Source organism: Monodelphis domestica, chromosome 1, assembly GCF_027887165.1.
Source record: "Monodelphis domestica isolate mMonDom1 chromosome 1, mMonDom1.pri, whole genome shotgun sequence".
In the NCBI taxonomy this organism is placed as follows: Eukaryota; Metazoa; Chordata; class Mammalia; order Didelphimorphia; family Didelphidae; genus Monodelphis; species Monodelphis domestica.
This window is the reverse complement of record NC_077227.1, coordinates 155489951-155510625: the sequence shown is the minus strand read 5'-3', so window position 1 is coordinate 155510625 and position 20675 is coordinate 155489951. Positions and strand designations below refer to the sequence as shown.

Genomic DNA, 20675 nt, shown 5'->3' with positions numbered 1-20675 from the left:
CTTTTCTATCTATTCCATTCATCCAAATAACTGATAAAATATTCAGTAGCATAGAGGCAAAGGCAGATATTTTGATCTTTGGAAAAAACTGCTTGATGTAACTGACCCACAATCATTAGGATATGTGATTTTATGGATTTTTTTCTCAGTAATGTTGATGGCTTTGTATTGATTCATTCATACTCTTTTGCTTGGTCCATTTGTATGAATTTGGAAAGGTAACTAAAATTAGTGAGCATTTTATGGTCACTAATTTTGAGGTAAAACCTCAATTCTTGGCTTTGTTAATGGAATATTCTTTATTGGGCTAGTCCAGAGGGAAAATGAATTTTATGTTAAAGTTTCAACGAGCTTTGAATCCACAACCTCTTCAGAATTACAGATTGATATTGGACAGTGTTTCAGAAAGCATTGGGTAATGGGATATTTGCATGGAATATAACACAATAGCATTTCAGGATCGTTTAGATTTTTAAAAATATGTGTGTGTTCTGCTTTAGTACAGATTTGGAAATAGGAGAGGATGATTATTTGCTCAGTGAGAAGGGGAAGGGTGTAAAAGAAAAGGAAATAAGCATCAATGTAGTGCCTGCTATGTGCCAAACATTGTGCTAAGCATTTTTACAAATATCTTATTTGATCCTCACAACAGCCCTGTGAGATAAATGTTATTATCCTCATTTTACAGTTGAGGAAACTGAGGCAAACAGAGGGTACAGTGACTTAACCAGAATTACACAGCTAGTAAATGTTGGCTGGATTTGAACTTCTTAACTCCAGAGTTAGCACTTTTATCCTCTGTGCCACCAGCCACCTCTGCCTTTATAAGAGTATTTGTTTTAAAATTCCTTTAGTAAGCTCTCCTACTTCATGTTTAACTTAACAAAATTTAGTCCTTTTCCAGCATACAAAGTGACACCTACAGTTTAGTTTATAATCATAGTTGTAATTACATTCCTAAAAGATTCAAAGGTGGTTTTTGGTCTTCTATTTAGAATTCTTATTTGAAATCTTTTTAATGAAATGAGATTTTATGTAGTTAACCACTTTTCTTTAGCTGAATTGGTTTCCTGTGACTAGTTTTAGTATGTTCCATATTTAATTACATCACTTAGAATGATGGAGAATTTCATCTTTTCATACCAGTATATTAAAAAAAAATGTGTTTCTGCTTTCTGGTATCTTCATGCCTATACACATGTACTGGGAAAAGACCTTTGTGGACTCTCAAGGAGCCATGACAACTATGCTCTTGAGTTTGGTTCTTTTAAAAGTCTGACAGAGACATCAAGACCTCAGTATACTCTTTGTCTCGGGTCACATAAAAATAAGTACTGCATGACAGTAAAATTTCTTGGCTATAAAAATATGTACATTTATAAAAAGTGATGTAAAAGAGGATATCTTCCTCCCTACACACTGCCCTCTACTCAGAACCCTGGCTTTAGACAAAGCATAAAGTTGGTGATGCATACTGATTAGGTTTTTTTTTTCATATAGTAATAAGAATATGGTTAGTCATACTGATTGGTTCTCTTGTTTTATACCAAATAAATTATGAGGTTCCTGAGAAGAGAAACTTTAGTTGTTGGATCACAATAGAGATCTTATTTTGTTGTATACATATTTAACCTCTTATACATTGGGTACATTCTTTTTTTTTTTTAACCTTACATCCATCTTGGTTACAACACTTAAGACAGAAGGGCAAGGACTAGGCCAGGTGGGTTGAGTGACTTGCCCAGGGTTACACATCTAGGTAGTAAATGAGGCCAGATTTGAATCCTCCTGATTCAGGCTGGCTCTTTATCCACTGCCACCTACCTCACTGCCCCCACTGGGTGCATTCTTAATTCAGATAATTCTGATTCTAAGTGATTTAATAACTCTCATAATAAGATAATGTCTGAAGTAAATTCAAATGCATGTAATATATACATTAGAATATTTTATATTGCAAATAAAAGGCATGTCGAATAGATTGCTAGACCTGGAGTAAGGATGACTCAATTTAAATCCAATCTCAGACCTTTAATAAGAGCAAGACCCTTAATTTCTGCTACCTTAGTTTCATCATCTGTAAAACTGGTATATAGGTAGCACCTACCTTCCAGAGTTTATGTCAGCATAAAATAAGGTGTTTGTATTGCAAACCTTGAAGCACTGTGCAAATGCTAGTTGTTATTACTTCATTCAGCAAGTATTTTGAGTGCCTGCTTTGTATAAGGTAGGATGTATATGTTAAAGACATAATTCCAGGATATGTACAAGCATAAGAAAATATAAAAGCATTTATTAAGTACTCATTATTGTATGTGCCAAGCACTATGCTGTGGGAGAATATGTGATAGATAAGTGCCAGAAGAGTGGTACAACCACAGGGCTGTACTATTTCAGAGAAGGGAGGAATTACTTCTGCAGATGGTGATTGAAGAATGCCTAATGGAGGAATAGCTTGTGAACTCCGTACTGAAGAATGGATGGAAAAGGAATAGTTAATCATTGGGGGAGAGCACATTTTCACATAAAGGAAGAGCACATTAGCAAAACAGGAGAGGTTCAGAGAATGAAGAGGTTTGGTCAAATCTTAGAGAATATATAGAAGAGTAGTGGGAGATAAGACTAGAAAGGTAAGAGTTTGGGGGCCAGCTCCTAGAAAGCCTTGAATACCAGCTGAGGAGTATGTACTTTATTTCCTAGGCAATGGGGATCCATTGAAGATTTTTCAGGAGGGGAATGACATGATCAAAATGGTGTTGCAGGATGGATTGCAGGGAGGAGAGACTGGAGGCAAAGAAACCAGTTTTAGGCTATTGCAATAGACCAGGCATAAGGTAATGAAGGCCTGGACTAGGGTGGTGGCAGTATTGGTTAAAAGGTAAAGCACCTTATGGCCACTTAGGAAAGCTTTGTCAAATATCTAACTGAATATCTCTTTCTTTTTAACATATAGTGTGAGCTTAATGTCACTGAAGATGCTTTGAAGGCTATAGCCAGATTGGCACTAGATAGGAAGACTGGTGCAAGGGGCCTTCGATCTATCATGGTGAGTTTTTGTTGCCCTACAGAACTACAATGGTTCCTGCTTTAGAAAAAGCATATCTGTGTTAAATGTGCAAGTGGGATACTTACAGAAAGTGTAGTAGTTATGTACACCCGAGTTCCTTTTTGTTGTGCTAAATATAAAACAAGAGCTTTTTGCATATTTTTATCATTCAGTGACTATACACAAAATGCAAGAATCTAGGTTTGGACTTCAATTTTCTGTGTTATCTTTTTCTTACTCTTAGGAAAAGCTGTTACTAGAGCCAATGTTCGAAGTACCAAATTCTGACATTGTATGTGTGGAAGTTGACAAAGAAGTTGTAGAAGGAAAGAAGGAACCAGGATACATTAGGTAATATGAATTGTTATGCCAAAACAAATTCATCATTTGAAGTGCAGCCTTATTATGTACATAAAAATAGCATTAAAACCTTTGTTATGTGATTAATACATGATATAAAGCTTAGTCCATCAAGAATTTTCTCAAAGATAAATTCATTAAATGAACTTATAAGGTAAAACATTTTATTAACCTTTTTTAAAAATCTAAAACTTGATTTTTTTCTAACTAAAGAAAATATTTTTAAAAATATAAAGGTCACATGTGGTTTGAATTTATGAATAAGAAAGTGAAGATATAGGGGCAGCTAGGTGACTCTGGATTGAGAACCAGGCCTAGAGACGGGAGGTCCTAGGTTCAAATCTGGCCTCAGACACTTCCCAGCTGTGTGACCCTGGGCAAGTCACTTGACACCATTGCCTAGCCTTTACCACTCTTCTGCTTTGGAACCAATACACACTATTGATTCCAAGATGGAAGGGAAGGGAAGGAAGGAAGGAAGCAAGTAAGCACATAATCTCCTTATCTCAGAGGAACTCTTCCACTTGAATCCTTATATCTTATGCCTTGCTTTCTCCTCTTAGAACTTACTCCATCAATTATTTACTTTTTTTCTCTTTCTCTTTCCTCTGGCACCTCAACCCCTTCCTCCAAAACAATTTTATTTTCCTTGTCTTGGGGGTTCATGTCTCTCCTCTTTACCATCAAACTTCTTGAACTAGTAGTCTGTACTTGCTGATTCTACTTTGTTACCACCCATTCGCTCCTTAATTCTTCCAGTATGACTTCTGTTACCCCAGCACCTCTACTGAGACTGTTCTCTCAGAAGTCATCAGTACTGGGGCAGCTAGGTGACTCAGTGGATAGAGCACCAGGCCTAGATTCTAGAAGACCTGGATTCAAATTTGGCCTTAGACATTTCCTAGCTGTGTGACCCTGGGCTAGTCACTTAACTCTGATTACCTAGCCCTTGCCACTCATCTGTCTTAGAATTGATACTAAGATAGAAGGTGAGAGTTTAAATTTAAAAAAAAGGCAACAGTTTTCAAGGAAGGATATTGAGCTAGGTTTTCCAGTGAAAGGACAGATTTTATCATTATTGTTCACATATTTAATGAATACCACAATAAAGGAGAAAGGGCCAAGTTGACCACAAAAAAAAACAAACCATTTTTTTGTTCATTTGCAATAGAAAGAATTGACTGGTTTTAATCAAATTTAGTTGTTGTTTTTAAAATGCCAACCATAACAATAATTTTACACCTGTGCCAGAATATATTGTGGAAGATAAAAGAATGAAGGTTCCACAAAGAACTCACTAAAACCTTCCCAATTAAATCAACATAAAGATGGATATAGAGGATTGATGCTAAAAATATATACCAATTTGTACCTTCTGGAGGGGTAAATAACTCATTGAAAGGGTTCACAGTTTCTGAGGTTGTGAACTCTTAAAAGAATTCACAAGTTTCTGATTGTTTGAGTTAAAAAAAAAAGGTAGAACTCTCCAAGTATCTTTCTGGTTTTTCACCTAGCACTAGGTAGGGTGTGAATTCACTAAGTGGTTTGTGAGCTCCTCCACCTAGTTCAAGCTTGTCGATTCAATCAAAAGGTAGACAAAAGAGAGTTAGTTAATCCTGTCATCACAACCTAGTGATGTGCTTAAATTAGTGTTAACTCAGGATAGACAATAGAGTAAAGAATTATCTTTCATGCTAGGCAATGGGGGTTAAGTGACTTGTCCAGGGTCACATGGCTAGAAAGTCTGAGGCAAGATTTGAACCCAGGACCTCCCATCTCTATGCCTGGCTCTCAATCCACTGAGCCACCTTGCTGCCCCCAGTTCATAGAGTATTTTTAAAAAAAGTTTGGGTTTGTTAGCATTCTCCCCTAACAAGATATTCCCCCATATATGTATTTAAATCATGCAAAGTTAATTGAAGCATGCAACAAACAGGCACTTTGAAAATATCTGATTATTAATGTTAAGTGAGACATATAAGAGGAAAACAAATGCTGGCAAGAATTATTGCCATTGTCATGAAGACCGTCTAGTATAATCTTCAAATGGAAGAGGATTCTCTATAGTTGATGAAGTCCTCTGGATGCTCCTTTTTATGAATTGCATTATGATGACTGAAGTAGACTATGGAACATTACATAACCTCCTAATGAGATCTATAATCAGAATTTCTTTCTAAAAGAATTCCTGTTCTGTAGTCTAAGATATACATTTGGATGAATAGCCTACAGAGCTGGTTCAACACCAACACACAAAGAGTGTGTGTTTTGAACACATTTTGGATAAATGATAAGCCCAGGAATAAAAAGGAGGAAAGGAGCAATATGAATCCACATTTGGGGATTTGAGCAATACTTTTAATGATCCCAAACTTCTTCCATATAGCTTTTTAATATTTTCTTGAAGTATTATATGGCTGCAAATCATGAATAGTTTCCAAAGAATTAAAATTGTGGTTAACCCAAAGAGCAGTGGAGGAAGATGCCTAGAGAGTATGAGTAGGCTGCAGTATATTGCCAAGAAGCATCATAAAAGATCTCAATAAACTATTTTATCAGAAAAGAAGTTGGAATAGTTTATGCAGAGCTAAACAAGTGCTGGATTGGATTCAGAGGACCTGAGTTCATATCTTTATTAATCTTACTTATTACCTGTGAGATGACTAGGCAGGGACCTCAATTTTCTTGTATTTATTTATTAAAATTTTTTCTTATATTTAAAATAGACTTGGATTAGGTGTTCTTTAAGGTTGTTTTTGATTCTCAAATCTGTGATGCAGCTGTAACGTGTAGTGAGAGAGCAAAGGATAACAGTGGACAGCCTATATTCATGGATAGAGCAGACTAAAGGAAAGCCTTTTTCACATTAAGTGGACTTTATGGACTAGAGTTGTACAGGGTGAGGTGGCATGGATTGTTAGCCATTATTCAGCAACCTTTTAAAGCAATTTCTGTTTCCAAAGCACTATGGGAGATACAAAGGAAAAAAATTAATAGGTTCCTGTCCTCAAAGAGTCTTTATTCTATTTGGGATGAGACGTAGAGGAGTGGAAGTGGAACATTTGAAGGAGTTCAAGCCCTTTGTAGGAGAGGCTTTTGAAGTCAGCCCTGAAGGTAGCTCAAGATTCAAAGAGGTAGAAGTGAGGAGAGAGTGAATTTAAGATGGTGAGGTAGGAGACAGAATGTTGAATTTGGGAATCTGCAAGTGGGCCAGTTTGAAATGTAGAGAATATAGTGAAATAATAGGAAATTGGCCAGAGAAAATACCTTGGAAGCCAGACTGGAAATGGTTTTAATTGCCATATAAGAGCAGAGACAGACAGATAGACAGACAGACACTAGAACCAGTGACACTTCTTGGGTAAATTACATTACTGGGCACATACTCTAGAATATTACTTCAGCAATTGTGTACAGAATGGATTAGAAAGAGGAGTAAATAGAGAATAATTAGGAAATTATTCCACTAGTCCAAACAGATGATAAAAGTGTAGAAGAAAATACTCTTCTTCATTTTGAGAACAAACCTGTCAAAAGAAAGTTTTATCAATTCTAAACTAAAGGATCTCTGCTTAAAGAAAGGGTTTCAAAAACAGGCAGTTTTTCATATTCTTTGAAAATCTCTCTAATGCAAGCCATTTTAGAGTTAGAATTTTGTTAAACAGTTGACAGAATTCCACAACAAAGGTTAATCAAGGATATTTGATAATTACTAGTTGTATTAGAAGCTAATTTGTTTCTTTCAGCTGTGAAACACTAACATTGATTTGAATTTTTTAATTTGCCTTTAGAAAAACATACTTATTTTTCTTTCTTAGACTTTTTTTTTTCAGAAAAATAATTGATTGTTTTTCATCATAGGGCTCCAACTAAAGAGTCATCTGAAGAGGAGTATGACTCTGGAGTTGAAGAGGAAGGATGGCCTCGGCAAGCAGATGCGGCAAACAGTTAAATGCTGTTAAAACTTTATCTCTTAGAAATTTCTCCCTTTGTTTTAAGATCGTAACTGGCTTTACAGTCTGACATTAAAGGCATTGGATCTATTCTGGATATTATTATACATGGTCAGAAGCTTTTAGGATAAGAATCAGATCATGTATGTTACTGTAACATCACATTGATTTTATGCAGTGGACTTGTGGATTTTAATGGCACAATGTTCAAAGATAAAATGTACATTTTTTGGGGTTCAGTTTTTTAAAATCTGCTTTAACAAAATTCTGAAGTTAAGCAATGCAGGTGTTGCCAGTAAATAATGAATTTTACAATAATGTTACTCTACAAATGGGAAAATAAATTTCCTTAACTGAATATTGATATACCATTAGTTTAACTTTTTTCCATCCACAATTGTTTCCTGAAGAGATCAGACTTTTTATTCACATTTAAAATGGAAAAGAATAGATTTGGTGGCATTATTAGTAATGGAAAAGTGCCCTAAAGAACTGAATTTTGATGATGTTTCATTATGTTCTTAGGCTTCTTTGCTAATTTGTGACACCAACTTACAATTGATTTCAGTATAAAAGGCAGTTCATTTGTTGGCCAATCTGATTTATTGGCCATTCTCAGTGCACTTCAGGGCAATGGAAGAGCCAGGGCAATGGAAGAGCAGATGGAATTAGAATCTAGGTAAATTTCTCACAGGAAAAACAAATGAGGAATGCCGCATGTAGGTATATTTAAATTTTAAGTAAAATACTCAATATTGTGCAATTACCTAAAGAGCTAGTGTGCATCAGTTTTTTGGTGCTGGATATTTATCCAACCTCCTATTTCCTTAAACATCAAAGAAAATGTATATTTTTTTCTGTAATCAGTAGGGAATTTGTTCATACAAAAATGAACTCTAAGTTATTTTGCACTCCTTTGTTGTACACCTTTTTCTTGGTCATTGTTTTTGGGACTTTGAGAAAAACAAAGGGAATGAAACAATCCCTTGGATGACACACATGAAAAAAATAGTCTTTTAGAAGAAAACTTAGGAAACTAGTAAGATTTTTTTTTATTTTTAAAATATCAGTCTCCAGATACCTTTTCAGTTTTTTTCCTTCCTGCTAAGATGTTGCTGCAGGTTTTATTGTTATTCATCTAGTTTAACTTCTTTTTCAAATTGACTAAAGTCAATTTAACATTGATTTAAACATTCATTTATTTTCATCATTTAGCCTGCTTATTAGAGGATTTTTTCCTCATGCACTTTGTCAGGAAGAAAAAACATGAAACTCTTAACACTTTAATTAACAAGCCCATATCTTCTACTGAAGAGCCAATTCAGTTGGGCTTTACATGACTTAGATAATAGGAGAGTTGTGAAATATTTATCTGTGGATGGGATATAGAGGAGATGCACAGTCACCAAGTCAGGTTTGTGTAGCAAAGAGCAGGAACAAGACTCCTACTTAGTCTCCCCAGTAATGGTTAAAGTTACTTTCAGGAAGTCTTTCATACTGTGTTGTAACTTCATTCATTACTTCCTTTTACTGTGTAGTTTCCCCTTTTGTAGAATGGGAAAATCGAAATAGATTTTAATTCTTTTGAGGATAATCCTCCAGAAATGGACCGGGAGACATAGTAATGACAGTAAAACAACTTGCATTTAAGTTTTGGAAGTTGTTTATAACATTGTGATCGATGTTTTTAAATCAAACACAAAAGCAGTGTAACTACAATTTGTACCTTGGGACTTTATGTTTTGGCATTTGAATAAAACAAAGCTATTAATGAAACAGTTATCTTGTCATCTCCGTGAAACTGAGCAACCAGCTTGTCCTAGCCTGGAGGGTGGGGCTGAGAATAGCTGAGGACTGAGAGCAGGGGTGGTTTAAAAACACGTTGCGTTACTGCAGAACCAGAGGCCTCCTGGCATTCCCTTTGGATCCTCCTGTGGTTCTAAGGCTGTCCTGTAGGTTCCGGACCCTTGCCACTTTCTTTCCCCTTCCGAGCCAGTTGCTGGATTTCTACTGCACTCGGAATGAAAGGACAGCTTTTGCGGGGCGGAGCTAGCGAAAGTACGGTCTCCGTCATTGGCTCGCTGGCTCTCGGGGCTGTCAACACGTTTACGTCATATCCGGGAAGAGTCACCTAGGATCCTTTCGGAGAAGTCTCCGGACCCTCTTCCGTGCTTCTAATACTTCCTCCAGGCCCGCTTGGGCGGTTGGGGCATTATCTTCATGGCTCTGCCACCCTTCCCTGGTCGCTTTGCCCCAGCCTGCCCAGTCCCGCCGCCACCTCCGCCGCATCCTCCCCCTCCTCCATTCCGCTGCCTTCCTTTCGGGCCGCCACCGCCTCCCCAGGCCTTTCCGCCTCCACCGTTACCCCCGCGGTTGGGCCCCTTCCTGGGGACCTCAGGTCCTAGTGCGGCCCCTTTCCTACCGCCTCCGATCCCGCCGCCCCCCATCCCCCCGCCGCCTCCCCCCCCGCAATGTAGGACCTTTCCGGGGCTTGAGGGTGGCGAGCGGCTTCAGCAACCTTCCCCGGCCCCGCCGTGGGCCCCTCGCTGGGCAGATGCCCCGCCGCCGGACGGGCTTGGGGACACGGCCCTGCAACGCCAGCGGGATCGCCAGTGGTTGGAGGCCGTCTTCGCTGCCCCACGGCGAGCGAATGGTCCGCCATCCCCGGGGGCTGCGGGGGAGGCTGCGCCTACGGGTCCGAGCCTCGGCGAGCTCCGGGGGCGGCTTCGCGGAGCTCTGCGCCTGGTGAGCCGCTTGCGCGGTCTTTGCCGGGCTCTGCGGGAGGCCGAGGCCGACGGGGAGGCCTGGGAGCGGCTGCACCAACAGGCGGTTCCACTGCGGGAGCAGCTGCGCCTAGACCTCGAGTCTCTGAACCAGCCCGCCTACTTGGGCGCGGCGCGGAGGAAGCTGGAGCGGGTCCGCAAGAGGCGCCTACGGCTTCGGGAAAGGGCCCGCGAGCGCGAGGCCGAACGAGAGGCGGCCCAGGCCCGAGCAGCGGAGCGGGAGGAGGAGATTGACCGCTGGAGGAACAAGTGTGTGCAGGAAGTGGAGGAGAAGGCCCGGGTAAGGCCGGCAGCATGGCAGCTAGATCTAGCCTCCTCAGTTGTAAAATGAAATGCACCTCGTTGGTTCTGGTTCAGAGCCCTAAAGGGCCTAAACTTGGGATTCCGCCCGAAGCTTAGGTCCTCAGCCTGAGAGGTGTAATTTCCACTCCCCAACACATTGCCCCTTGGAAGAAATACTAGGAATAGCCCTACTTGCAGGGCAAGCATAGAAGAGAAACATTCAGAGTTTCTCAAAAACCTGCTTCTCAGATTCTTAACACCACCATGTATAGTTTTAGCTGCCTACACAAGAATGGAAATTTTCCTTCCAAAAGAAAGAGGCCTTGCCCAGTTATTTTCAGTGTTCTATGGTCATGTCATCTGTCCCATAATAATAGTGAACAAGAATGTTTATGTAATGCTGATTATATGCCAGGTGAAGGATAATAGCTAACATTTATATAGAATTTACTATCTGCCAGGCACCTTATCAGTTATCTCAACTCTGGGAGGTAGGTGCTTTTAATATCCCCATTTTACAAAGGATGAAACTGAGGCAAAAGGAATGTAAGTGACTTGCTCAGAGTTCCATTAGTAAGTAGCTGGATTTGAACCCAAATCTTTATGGCTCCAAGCTCAGGACTCTGTGCACTGTCATTGCCTAAGCTACATTTATTAGTGTTCAGATGTCCCCTGGTTGCCTTGGCACTGCCCCCTTCCCTTCAAAGGTTTCAGCTCCATACCAGGATAGTTATCTCTTCCATCATTTCATGGGCCTGTTTTCTCAGTGTGCTATGATCACAATTTTCCTATAACTCAAATATTCATAAATCTAGTACTGGAAGGGACCTTAGAATTCATCTAACCCCAACTCCCTCATTTCACAGATTAGGAAACTCAGATTGTCAAGTTATGTAATAGGCACACAGTAGTACTGATTGATAATGATTTATTCTTCTTCTCCCTCCCATTATCCAAAGGATATTATTCCCTCTGATATTTCAGGCACTGCTTCATTAATTGGGGCAAATATTTTGGGACAAGAAGATTCTATTGACACACTTAAAATCGCCCTTTTTAGGAAACTACTTACTTTAAGAGGTCCTTGAAGGATGGAACTTGGTAATTTGTGTTTTTTTTCACCAGGAACAAGAACTCAAAGTTGCTGCTGATGGTGTTTTATCAGAAGTGAGGAAAAAACAAGCAGATACCAAGAGAATGGTAGATATTCTTCGAGCCTTAGAAAAACTGAGGAAACTGAGAAAAGAGGCTGCAGCTAGGAAAGGTAACTGACATACATCTAGGGGTGTGCTGGGGGGGGGGGCACCTTATATAAGCTGATTGTTAAATTTTTCCATGTGAATATTTACACTTTGGAAATGAACAAATGCTACCCATCAGGGTTTGTTAATTGTCTAGACTTAAGAAAATGGTGGGGATAATGCAAATGAAACTTTAAAGTTTGTGCTTTATAAACTCCCCCCTCCCCCCCAAGATCTGTTGTTTACAATCATGCCTGCTGCCAAAAGGATTTCTTTACTTAAATCTCTGCACTCCCCTTTTCATTCAATTCCTTTGCTACATTATCTTAAGATCTAAATCAAAATACTCTGCTTAGCATTTTAAACCCCTCATATTTTGGCTCTAGCCTACCTTTCTAGCCTTATTATTTATTACTCTTCTTAAATTCATCTTTCCTTCTGTTTCTCTCCAATAACGTTCCTTTTATATTCATTTATATCTTTATATACACTATTCCTACAATTCTTATCACCTTCTCTATGTGGCCTTTCCTAGGTCTTCAGGTATATTCTTCTAGTGTATTCTTCCTCCTAGCCCCCCAAATTAAATTACCCTTTAATATATGTGGTGTATATTTTGTATATACTTGGTTGTTGTTTTTTAACCCTTTCTTTCTTAGTAATAACTCCAAAAAAGAAGGGTAGGTAACAGCTAGGTATTGGAATTAAGTGACTTTCCCAAATCGACAAAGCTTTGAAGTATCTGAGGCCAGATTTGGACTCGGGTCTTCCAAACTTCAGGCTTGGCTCTCTATCTACTGTGTCACCTAGCTGCCCTATACTTGTGTATGTAGCTATTGTCATCAGCTTTGATAGAATGTAACTTCTTCCTTAAGGACAAAAACTATTTTTCGGCTTTGTTAACACTAATACCTAATGCTCTTCATGGTCCATAACAGTCACTTGCCATGGAAATGTAGAGATAGAAAAGAACTGAGTTCAGATCCTGACTCTGACACTTGTTCAACTGCTTTGCTTCTCTTCTTTTCTGTAAAACTTAATTCACAGGGCATGTGGGTGGCTCAGTGGCGAGAGAACCAGGCCTAGAGATGGGACATCCTGGGTTCAAATCTTGCCTCAGATACTTCCTACCTGTGTGACCCTGGGCAAGGCACTTAACTCCCATGGCCTACCCCTTACTGCTCTAATGCCTTGGAAACAATATGGATTCTAAGGGTTTAAAAAAAATACTTCACAGGTTAGTCATGAACAACAGCTAGATGGCCTCATAGTGCACAGACACAGGGCCCCAAGTCAGAAAGACCTCAGTTTAAATCTGGCCTTAGACACTTAATATCTGTGAGCAAGTCACTTACCCTCTGTTTGACTTAGTTTCCTCATCTGTAAAATAGGAATAATAAGAGCACCTATTACCCAGGGTTGTCATCAGGATCAAATGAGATGATAATTGTAAAGCATTTAGCATAGTACCTGGTAACATAACAAATGCTAAATAAATGCCCCCTATTATTATCATTATATCTTAATACACGTATAAATTACTTTTATTATTAGAAGACCCAAGTTTGTAGTTCTGACTGTCCCACTAATTAGGAATGTGATGCTGGGTATGTCCATATTTTCTTTAATCAGTTTACACCCTAGAGCCCAGCTCAGAAAGAGCTAACTTAGAGTCACCACAGTTAAGGGCCAGAATCAGGATTCAATTCTGGTCTTCCTGGCCTCTTTAACACTTCAATAATTATAACTTATGAATTTTTTTTAACATAGCACCCCCTATTTTGAAGTGTCACCCTGGATGCTTTGGAGTGAAAAAGAAAAAATAATTCCTGGGTGAAACTAAACATAAACAATCATTAAACAAAAAATCATTAGTTTAAAGTGACAGTATAAAATGAGTATAAATGTATTTTTTTGAAGTTTGGCCTGGGAAAAAACCTCACTATGTGCCTTTTAGCATCTGATCTGGGGAATAGACCCCTTTAGATTCTAGTTCCCACCTCTTTTGAGGATAAACATTGATGACAACTTCCAAGTACTTCTGGTGAAAGGCCTCACAGCTCTTATTGCCTTCTCATATTATAAAAATTTATAGCTGAAAAAAAACTGTAAAGATCATCTAATCTTACTTCTTCATTATCCTATGCCCAGAGTTGCATTTGAAATTTCATGAATCGAAAAATTCCCTATCATGCTAGAAATCGAATGTATATTTTTTTATGTGGATATACTTTACACTTTTTTTTAAGCCCTTACTTTCTGCCTTAGAACAGATAAGTATCAGTTCCAAGGCAGAAGAGTGGTAAGGACTAGGCAGTTGGGGTTAAGTGACTTGACCAGGGTCACACACCTAGGACGTAGATTTGAACTCAAGACCTACTAGATCTAATATACTGTGCCACCTAGCTGCCCTGCTATCAGGCAGCTGTAGGATGCCAGCCAGTGATTTAATAAGGAGCTACAGAAAGGTATTTTGCACTTCAGCAAAAAGAAACAAACAAAAAAACAAATGCCTAACACATCAATCAAGCAAGTACAGCCTTTTCTACAGTGGTTCCCCATGATGTGCACAACTTAAAGACTATACAAACTTAATAACTGTAAAAAGAAGAAAATAAGGTTAAAGTCTTATAAAAATGTATTTGTAATATCTTTTTGCCAAGTCCATTTTTGGTTTTCTTTCAGTCTGTGTTATATATAAACACAAACACAAATGATTGTCAATATGTGTGTCGTTCTCTCTGGTTTTGCTCCTCTCACTTTGCATCATTTCATATGGATCTATTCATATTTCTTTGACTTCATCTCTTTAGATGTAAAGGTATTTTGAGTTTCTTATTGTTATAAATACCTGTGAATATTTTTGTACGGAGATATTCTTTTCCATTTTTATGATATTTCAAAGAAAAAGTCCAAAAGTATAACTTCTGGTTCAAAAAATTGTGATCATTTTTGGGATTCTCACTATATACCATCAGAATATTCTCCATAATGTTTGTTCTAAACCAGTTGGGTGTTGATGACTTTAAGAGATGCCAACAGTTAAAACTGTGCACATTTTTCTATCATAGCTAGGAATTTGAGATGATGTCATAAAAGTATGAGTTTTGCTACTTCAATCAGTTAAATTTAGATACATGTATCTAAATTGTTACTGGGTTCTTTTTCTCAGGTGTTTGTCCACCTGCCTCAGCAGATGAAGCTTTTGAACATCATGTAGAGAGACTGAGAAAATTAATCAAAAAACGTACTGAATTGTATGAAGCTGAAGAAAGGGCATTGCGAGTCATGTTGGAAGGAGAACAAGAAGAAGAGAGAAAAAGAGAATTAGAAAGGAAACAGAAAAAAGAAAAAGAGAAGATTTTACATCAAAAGCAAGAAATTAATTCTAAGTTATTTGGGGAACCAGGTATGTTCTGTAACTGTAAAAGAAATGAATAGCATTCTTATAGCAGGAATTATTCATTTAAGTTGTCTACAGACTTTGAAGTAATCCCTGGGTTTACTTTGAAGAGAGGTCTATAAACTTGAATGGGACACAAATCATATCCTTATTTTCAATTTCCTTTGACTATGTGTTTTAAAAAACAAAACAGAAGACATAATTCTGGAAAGGGTCTATAGGCCTCACCAGACTATCAAAGGAATCTAGGTCACAAAAAAATGGGAGGAACATTAATGCATCTTATTATGGATAACTTGAAATAGTTAGAATTCTAGCTGGTGGTAAACTATTTCTTTCTGCAGAGTCTTAAATAATAAGATTTGGAATGAAGTGATTAAACATTCAAAAATATGTTAGAACCATAGTAATAGGCTAAGTCAGTGCAGTTTGCTAAATATAGTTTTATAAGTTACTCTGAACATAGGAAGCACAAGTTGTAGCTGTGTGTGGTTTTTCTTTTTCAGATGAGTTTCCACTTAGTCATCTCTTACAACCTTTCCGGCAGTATTATCTACAAGCAGAACACTCCTTACCAGCTCTCATTCAGATCAGGTAAGAGCATTAGTTCTTTGTAATCATGATAAGCTCCCTTTCCAGTAAATAAATAAGAAGTTGGTAATATGCCATAGTAGAGTTGTGTTAGTGGGTCACTTATTGGTATATAGCCCTATATATTTTGTTTTATTTTTGTAAGGCTAGGTGCTAAGAAGGGACTTGAGAGATAGTGTGGTTCAACTCTTTAATTATATAGAATACAAAATAGATCCAAAGAGTTGAGTCACATAGCTAGTTAATGGCAGAGCCTGACTTAGAACCTTATGCCTCCTCCTGACTTTTATCACAAAAGTTCAGAGGTAGAAGATATCCCACAGAGCCACCTAATGCAACTTGTTCCTGAACAGGAATCCCCTCTATAGCATATTCTTCTACGAGACCTCCAGTGAAGGAGAACCCATTATCCTCCAAAGAAACCCATTCTGTTTTTAGATAGCTCTATGTTAGGAAGTTTTTTTGACACCAAGCCAAACCTACTTCTGCAATTTCTACCTGGTGCTCCAAGCCTCACTTTCTAGAACTATTAAGAAAAGTCCGTATGGCAACTAGATGGTTCAGTAGAAAAGAACTAGACCAAGAGATGGGATGTCCTATATTTAGATGTGGCACCCAACAGTTCTCAGCTGTGTGACCCTGGGCAAGTCACTTAACCCTCATTACCAAGCCCTTGCTAGATCTTCTGCCTTAGAACTGATACTTAACATCTCAATATTCTAAGAGAAGGTAAAGGTTCTAAAAAGAAAAGTCTTTCCACATGATAGCCTATAAAATAATTGAAGCCTTCTATCATTTCTCCCTGTTCACACTCCCACAATCTTTCTTCTTTAGGTTAGATAGCCCTAGTTCAGTCAGACCATTTTGTGGCATGCTTTCCACTTTCCTAGTCAGCCTTGTCTGGATGAACACCAGCTTGTCATCCTCCTCCCCCACAAGAAGATGCCACCCTAATTCTGGTCTGTTTTGTAGAGGACACATAGGCCTATGATCTCCCTTATTCTGGCACTGCCTCTGGTAACTGGGGTCTAGGAATGTATTAACTGAAAAGGGGAAGGGTCTTTTTCCTTTTTGCCATGTTGACCCTCAGAGGTTATTGATTTGAAGTGCTAGCATCTTCTTTACAATTCTTCATGCTAATGCAAAATACACTTATCAACAAGAAGTATAATCCTTTGTGGAATTGACATGATAATCTTGTAAAATCCAATCTGGATTTAGGATTTTGTTTGAAACAGGTCCTGAGACGTAGAGCCCTGTAGTTTTCACTCTATCTTGTGTGACCTCAGGCAAATCACTTAATTTCATTTTCCTCATTTCTGAAATAAAGGAGTTAAATTAAATTGTGACATAAAGGACTGGAATTGTAGAGGATGGAAATCTAAATCTTGCATCTTTTATTTTGATCCCTGTTACCTAGGACAAGTCTCTTGGTCTACCTTGGTCTCATTGTTCTGATTTGTAAAATCAGGATGTTGAACTATATAGATAACCAGAAATCCCTTCCATCTCTCACATTTTTTATGATTCTCTTAAGAGAATGGTGTTTTTCATACTAAGTAGAAATCACCTTATTCTGCTGAAAGAGAAAAAAGTTTGTTTGGATATAATCCTAAACTTCTCCAAATAACTTTCCCTATTTTAATTTATTTATTATCAGTTATGTGTTATATCAAATTTCCACACAAGTTTTCCTAGGTCATATGATCAAACTTATCTTCCTCCCTCCCTTCTCTTCCTGCTCTTGGTGTTGGCAAGCAATTTGATCTGGGTTTTACATGTATTAGCATACAAAATATATTTCCATATTGTTCATTTTTGTAAGTAATCTGATAAAACCCAAACCCCCAAACACAAGCACAAATAAACAATTGAAAAATTAAAAAAAAAAAACTTTCCCTATTTTAGCCAGAAGTATAATTAATTTTTAAAGAAATATTATTAAAATTTTATTTTAATAACAAATTACCACATAAATTTTCCAAAGTCATAGGATCAATATTGTCTCCCTCTCCCCTTCCTTTCCCTCTCCTATAGCTGACAAACAATTCAATCTAGGTTATACATGTATTGTCACACAAAACATTTCCATATTGTTCATTTTTGTAAGCAAATAATCTTATATAACTAAAACCCCAAAACATATTCCCAAATAAATCAGTGATAAATAATATGTTTTTTTTTCTGCATTCCTACTCCCCAACAGTTCTTTCTTTGGAAGTGGAGAGCATTCTTTTTCACAAGTCCTCAGAATTGTCCTGGATCATTGTATTGCTATTAGTAGCAAAGTCTATTACATTTGATTGTTCCACAATATTGCAATTACTGTATATAATGATCTCCTGGTTCTGCTTATTTCACTCTGCATTAGTCCATGCAGGTCTTTCCAGCTTTTTCTGAAATCCTCCTACTCATCATTCCTTATAGCACACGAGTATTCCATCACCATCATAAACCACAGTTTGTTCAGCCATTCCCCAATCGAAAGACATCTCAATTTCCAATTCTTTGCTACTACGAAAAGAGCAGCTATAAGTATTTTTGTACAAACAGAATGTTTCCCTCCCTTTTTAAAAATCTCTTTGGGATACAAACCCAGGAGTGCTATGGCTGGATCAAAGGGCAATCTTTTAGTGCCCTTTGGGCATAGTTCCAAATTGCCCTCCAAAATGGTTGGATCAATTCACAATTCCACCAGCAATGCATTAATGTCCCAATTTTGCCACATTCCCTCGAACATTTATCATTTTCCTTTACTGTCATATTGGCCAATCTGATAAGTATGAGATAGTACTTCAAAGTTGTTTTAATTTGCATTTCTCTTATCAAGGGGGATTTAGAACATTTTTCCATATGATTATTAATAGCTTTGATTTCTTTACCTGAAAACTGCCTGTTCACATCCTTTGACCATTTATCAACTGGGGAATGACTTGGATTTTTATAAATTTTACTTAGTTCTTTGAGAAATGATACCTTTATCAGAGAAATTTGTTATAAATTTTTTTCTCAGTTGTTTCCCTTCTAATCTTGGTTGCATTGGGGTTTTTTTTGTTTGTTTTGTTTTGGGTTTTTTTTGGTACAAAACCTTTTTAATTTAATATAATCAAAATTATTCACTTTATATCTCATAATGTTCTCTGACTCATTTGGTCATAAATTCAAGTGTAATCAATTGATAGCAGTTTTAATTGCAAAAAAAGAATGAAGAATGTTTCTCTTTGTTTACATTTTGATAAACTTAGTCTTTTACATTTTGAACAAAATGGATTCTACAATATTGAACAAAGCTCAATTACATCATGATTTGCTAAAGTACAACTGAAGTAAACTTTTGTACTAAAATGTTCCTCTGCAGGCATGAATGGGATCAGTATCTGGCACCATCAGATCATCCTGAAGCAACCTCAGTCCCCCAAGGATGGGTCATTCCTACATTCCCCAGCAGTGACACCTGGGCAGCTGCACTCGGACTGAATCAGTGAAGATGGTCTCTTGAACACTCTTGTCTCTCTACAGACAAAGCTCATACAGAATCAATGAGTTCTTTTGGGCAGCACTAAGGAAAAAATTGCATTTTCCTAATGCATAGCCTTATGCTAAAGGAAGCTTTTGAATCAGTAGGTTAATATTGTACTTCAGGAAAGACCAAAGGGGAGAGATGGTGTAAACTGTGCTCTTGCTGATTAGGATGACCTTTGGTGTTGCACTTTTAAATTTAATTTGCCCCTGTTTTCAGGAGCTTGGTCAGATGTAATTTCTCTTATGCAATGTGTGTGGGTATGTTCATAGGCAAAATCAGAAAGTCCAGCTATATATTGTTGGGAGCTAATCTTTCATGAAAATGGATAATTCTGGATGGATGTTAAAGCCAAATCTCCAAGTCATCATAAATCCTAGGTTAGTACTAATAGTCTTTTTAAGAAAAAATGGCAGTGTTGTCTTAATGTCCTTAGCTGAACCGAGGGCTACACATTTTTAAAAATATCAAAGCACCAATGAGAACTGTCCTTAAGCTGCCTTCCTCTCACCAGCTTTCCCTCAACCATAGTTTTGTAGCTTCATTGTCAGTACAACTTGTGCCCACATACTACAGGAGAAGATGTGTTGGTAACTGCTGGTTCCAGCCTGGGTTGGGTTGCTGTGGCTTTTGGATATTGGTTAGAAACCTGGGCTTTGTTCTTCAGAAAACTTGAACATGGTGTTTGAATACCTCTTTCCACAGGTTGGATGGATCTGCCTTAACTATAGAGCCATGCCTCTTTTGTAGGTTGAAAGTTGTATAGAGGTTAGAAGGCTCAGCATTTTCATCGATAAAGATTCTAGTTTGCCCTGGGAGCAGACGTCTAGCCTGCATCTGTTACCCATTGGAGGAAATGTACAACTATATTATAAGTTGGGTTTTATGTTGTTTACCTTTTGCTAGCCCATCCATTGTAGATGAGGCATCTGTTGAAGTGTTGTTGCTTATGTTCCATAGGGAGCTGCTAAAGCACAGACTGACAGGACAGATATTCACAGTAAAATTTACTTTTGTCAATGAAATTCTGTTCTTGAAGATATTCAGTACTGTAAAATGAGCGTTTACACATAACTATGCCAGATGGTGTAAAATTAATTTATATTTTTGTAAAGCCAATAAATGTCATATTATTTTTTAAATCAAGGCTTTTTAGTTGTTTGACATAAAGAAAAATGACATTATACAATACATAGCTGGGGCAGCTAAATGACTCGGTAGATAGTTGGTCCTGGAGAGGGGAAGATCTGGGTTCAAATTTATTCTCAGGCAACTTCTAGCTGTGTGTCCCTGGGGCAAGTCACTTAACCCCAGTTGCCTAGCCCTAACTGTTCTTCTGCCTTGGAACTAATACAAGTATTAATTCTAAGACAGAAGATAAGGTTTTATATATATATATATATATATATATATATATATATATATATATATATATATATATATGCTTTTGTTTGAGAGAGCATGAGAGACCCCTGTGCAAAAGATAACCTAAATTT

The 20675-nt window shown here is 37.7% G+C and overlaps 2 protein-coding genes across 3 annotated transcripts in view; both read left to right on the top strand.

The window, feature by feature from the left end:
• Positions 1-9135, top strand: part of CLPX (caseinolytic mitochondrial matrix peptidase chaperone subunit X) — a 47189-nt gene extending 38054 nt beyond the window's left edge. The window contains exons 12-14 of one of the 2 annotated variants that reach the window (XM_001367006.5): positions 2954-3046; positions 3291-3397; positions 7268-9135. In XM_001367006.5, coding sequence (XP_001367043.1) covers positions 2954-3046; positions 3291-3397; positions 7268-7358 — 291 coding nt within the window. In that variant the 3' untranslated portion in view covers positions 7359-9135. Of the gene's footprint in view, positions 1-2700; positions 3048-3290; positions 3398-7267 lie in introns of those variants that run through there. The other variant, XM_056808541.1, reaches the window with a different exon arrangement.
• A 138-nt stretch (positions 9136-9273) lies between these two features.
• PDCD7 (programmed cell death 7) lies at positions 9274-20321 on the top strand. The gene is made up of 5 exons (XM_007479583.3): positions 9274-10422; positions 11550-11688; positions 14838-15074; positions 15575-15662; positions 19018-20321. The coding sequence occupies exons 1-5, from the start codon at positions 9580-9582 to the stop codon at positions 19142-19144; spliced, it is 1434 nt and encodes a 477-aa protein (XP_007479645.1). The 5' UTR covers positions 9274-9579; the 3' UTR covers positions 19145-20321.
• Positions 20322-20675: the final 354 nt, after the last annotated feature.

Excerpts from the sequence above, each read along its gene's own strand:
- PDCD7 (XM_007479583.3), top strand. The coding sequence starts at position 9,580 with ATGGCTCTGCCACCCTTCCCTGGTCGCTTTGCCCCAGCCTGCCCAGTC. Across the intron at positions 10,423-11,549 it reads AAGTGGAGGAGAAGGCCCGG|GAACAAGAACTCAAAGTTGC; the intron begins GTAAGGCCGGCA and ends TTTTTTCACCAG. Across the intron at positions 15,075-15,574 it reads TAAGTTATTTGGGGAACCAG|ATGAGTTTCCACTTAGTCAT; the intron begins GTATGTTCTGTA and ends TTTCTTTTTCAG.